The following is a 2,867-nucleotide window of genomic DNA, read 5'->3' as shown; positions in this document are numbered from 1 at the left end:
ATCCCTGCTGTGCCCCAGGGTCCGCAAAGTACGCACACTGCGACACGCTCCGTTTTGCTAATGACGCCACCTCTCCTTCCCCTCCATCCCCTTTGCTGCGCTGACATGCAAACCCACACCAAATTTCACACCCCACCCCAGGGCCCTGTTGGAGAACCTGCTCGTCTACCGCCTCCGCCTCACCCTGCTGAACAAGAGTGTGTGGCTCGCCATCGTCAACACGGCGGGCGACAACGCCGCCTGCCTGCTGGCCGTGCCGGGCCTGCTGGTCTTTGCGGCCGCGTCGCTGGGCGTGGAGTGGCTGGCGCTGGCGCTGCTGAGGCGGGAGCAGCGGGTGGGCCGGTCGACAGCACTGGGAAGCTGCCCTTCAGGGGCTTCGGGAAGCTGTCCCGCTCCCGAACAGACATCGAGGGTTGAGAGCTGCACGCAGTCTCCAATGGAAGGGCGGCTGCCGGGTCCTGCTTGAGCCTCAGTCCCGCAGGCCCGTGGAAGTTTTGAAACCTCCCTTTGAACCCTCTGATTCCAACGCTACCCCTGCAGTCTGTCCGGTTGGCCCAGACCGTCGGACTTCCTCCTGTCCCTCCATGCCCCCCATCCTCCCCTTCTCTAGGAGGACTCGGCTCTGGGCAAGAAGCTAGATGACATCACGACCACGCCCAGCGCCGCGGACGACGACGCGTCCCCGTTTGTGGACGACCAGAGCGGCCGTGCGATGCGGCGCTTGCGCGCCCACCGTCACGAGCTGGTGGTGGTGCCGCTGGCGGTGGCAAACTGCGTGCTGAGCCTGCTGCTGCCCTGCATGCTAGTCTTCAGGCTGGAGGTGGGCGGCTGGCTGGCCGGCTGGGTCATCTGGCAATGTCCCTGTTCAGATAGCATCGGTCCATTGTTGTGCAAGGATGAGTGCAAAGGATGGTAGCAATTGTGGGTCTTTCCTGCCAGGTTGCAAGGATGGTCAGAGTGCAAAAGTTTGCTCGCCGAATGCGCATCAAACAGTACAGCGCAGGCGGCAGCTCAGCCGCAGCCACGCACTCGCTCCGCTGTCGATCGGGGCAGGAGCACCTGCACCATGCACCGACGCCCTCTGCACTCTCTCATCCACCCAACGGTCTGCCGGCCTGCCCGCCATCCCCGCCCCTCCCTTCTCAACCCCCAGGCGCACCCCTTCCCCGCGCTGCTGCTGACACTCAGCGCCTTAGTCATACAGATGAAGGTGCGACAGGGCCGCAGGGCGGCAGCAACACAGCCGACGCGGGCTCGGCCCCTCCCTGGTTGCCAAGGGGGTTGGGGACCGCACTGTCGCTGTTTGACACTTGCGGCACTTGGCATGAATGACACGGCAGCACCCCAACAAATCGCAATCGCAACATCGAAAGACGCACTCGCACACTCCCACAAGCGAGCCTGCCATGATGAAAAGGCTGAGGAGCACCCAACACCCCTGCACCATATGGCGGCCGGCGACTGAGTTACCCTGCCCTCATGAAACTTCAGCACTGCCCCCTCCCCCTCCCCCCACACACAGCTCATGTCCTACCACCACCACAACTGGCACCTGCGCACCATCCGCCGCCGCCGCGGCCCCGGCGCGCGCGCGCCCGGCGAGCGCGGGGGCGGCGGCGGGGACGAGGTGGAGGCGCCCTGGTGCGCGCTGGCGTACCCGGAGAACCTCACAGTGAACAACATGCTGTTCTTCCTGGCGGTGCCCACCCTGACGTACCAGGTGAGAAGTGGGTGCGCCCAGTTGGGTTGGCGCGCCGCTGCAGCAGGTCCGTGGCCATGCGCCCTGGGCAGGGGTCTCAGGATCTGGTTGCTGCATCTGAGGTCGCGCCTGAGATCCCGCCCGCACTGCTCCGTTCCCATGCGCTCGTCTGGTGTGGTCGAGACATCCGCCCTCAAAATTGCTTGGAGCCTCCGCTCGTGGTTGGGGCCTGTTCATCGCGCATCACTCCAACCTCCGCAGCCTCTACAGCCACAGCTTGCAAAGCACTCCCCGCCAACAATCCCAACCACCCTTCCGCAGGTCAACTACCCGCTGCTGCCCAACCGCCGCCCGCGCATGCTGCTGCGCTGGGTGCTGATGCTCCTCGCCCTCGCCAGCCTGCAGCTGCTCATGTGAGCAGGGCCAACGCGCGGGCGCGTGCGCCTGAGGCGGGCGCGGCTCTTGCCGGCAACAGCTAGTTGCTGTTGTTGCTGGTGTGGTGGCGCTATGCAGCCGCCTGCTGCTTGCTGTGAATGAGCTGAGGGTTGCAACGTGCCAACCCGCTGACCGGCATTCAAATGAACCCAGGCGCATCTGCACACTGCATGCAGCTCCTTCTCCTCATGCACACCAGAAATCAGCCCGCCATTTTTCAACCTTCACCGAGCCGGTTTCGACTAAATGCCACCCACAGAGCTGCTGCCGCTGACACAATTTTTCAAATCACTGGTTTTTGTTTCTCGCTATTACAGGATCGACCAGCTGCTGGTGCCCGCCATGCTGTCCGGCCTCAAGCCCCTGGCGGACCTTGACTGGTGGCACTTCTGTGAGAGGGTGCTGGGACTGGCGCTGCCCAACCTCTATGTGTGGCTCTTAACGTTCGTCATCGTGAGTAGGCGCGGCTGCGGATGTGATGCATGCTATTCTATGTGGCATGGTACGGCACAGGCGCAGGCGGGTGGGCGCAGGCGGTTGTCCAGCGGGAGCCGCGGGGCCGGCACGCAGAGAGGGGGGGTCCCCCTGGCGCCCAGGGACAGCGAGCGCGCACCTGGTCCACCCCATGCGGGCCAGCCCTGTCGCAACCCGCGCTTTCAGCCTCATCCTTTTTCCAGCCCTCCAAACTTCGCACACGCCGAAGCACAAAGCTTGGAAGCTTCCCCCCCCCCCC

General features: G+C 64.5%; 1 protein-coding gene across 1 annotated transcript in view; it reads left to right on the top strand.

Annotated features, from left to right (window-relative positions):
* The window catches only part of MNEG_1183 (diacylglycerol acyltransferase), a gene marked incomplete at both ends in the record, with an annotated part of 8,457 nt that overhangs the window by 2,628 nt on the left and 2,962 nt on the right, over window positions 1–2,867 (top strand). Inside the window, 6 exons of the mRNA XM_014050338.1 lie at window positions 142–334; window positions 611–820; window positions 1,154–1,210; window positions 1,523–1,720; window positions 2,021–2,112; window positions 2,452–2,587. Coding sequence (XP_013905792.1) covers window positions 142–334; window positions 611–820; window positions 1,154–1,210; window positions 1,523–1,720; window positions 2,021–2,112; window positions 2,452–2,587 — 886 coding nt within the window. The remainder of the gene's footprint in view (window positions 1–141; window positions 335–610; window positions 821–1,153; window positions 1,211–1,522; window positions 1,721–2,020; window positions 2,113–2,451; window positions 2,588–2,867) is intronic.

The sequence above is a fragment of the Monoraphidium neglectum genome (genome assembly GCF_000611645.1).
Source record: "Monoraphidium neglectum strain SAG 48.87 unplaced genomic scaffold scaffold00113, whole genome shotgun sequence".
In the NCBI taxonomy this organism is placed as follows: Eukaryota; Viridiplantae; Chlorophyta; class Chlorophyceae; order Sphaeropleales; family Selenastraceae; genus Monoraphidium; species Monoraphidium neglectum.
Note: the sequence above shows the minus strand (reverse complement) of the source record. Positions and strands in the feature narration are given on the sequence as shown.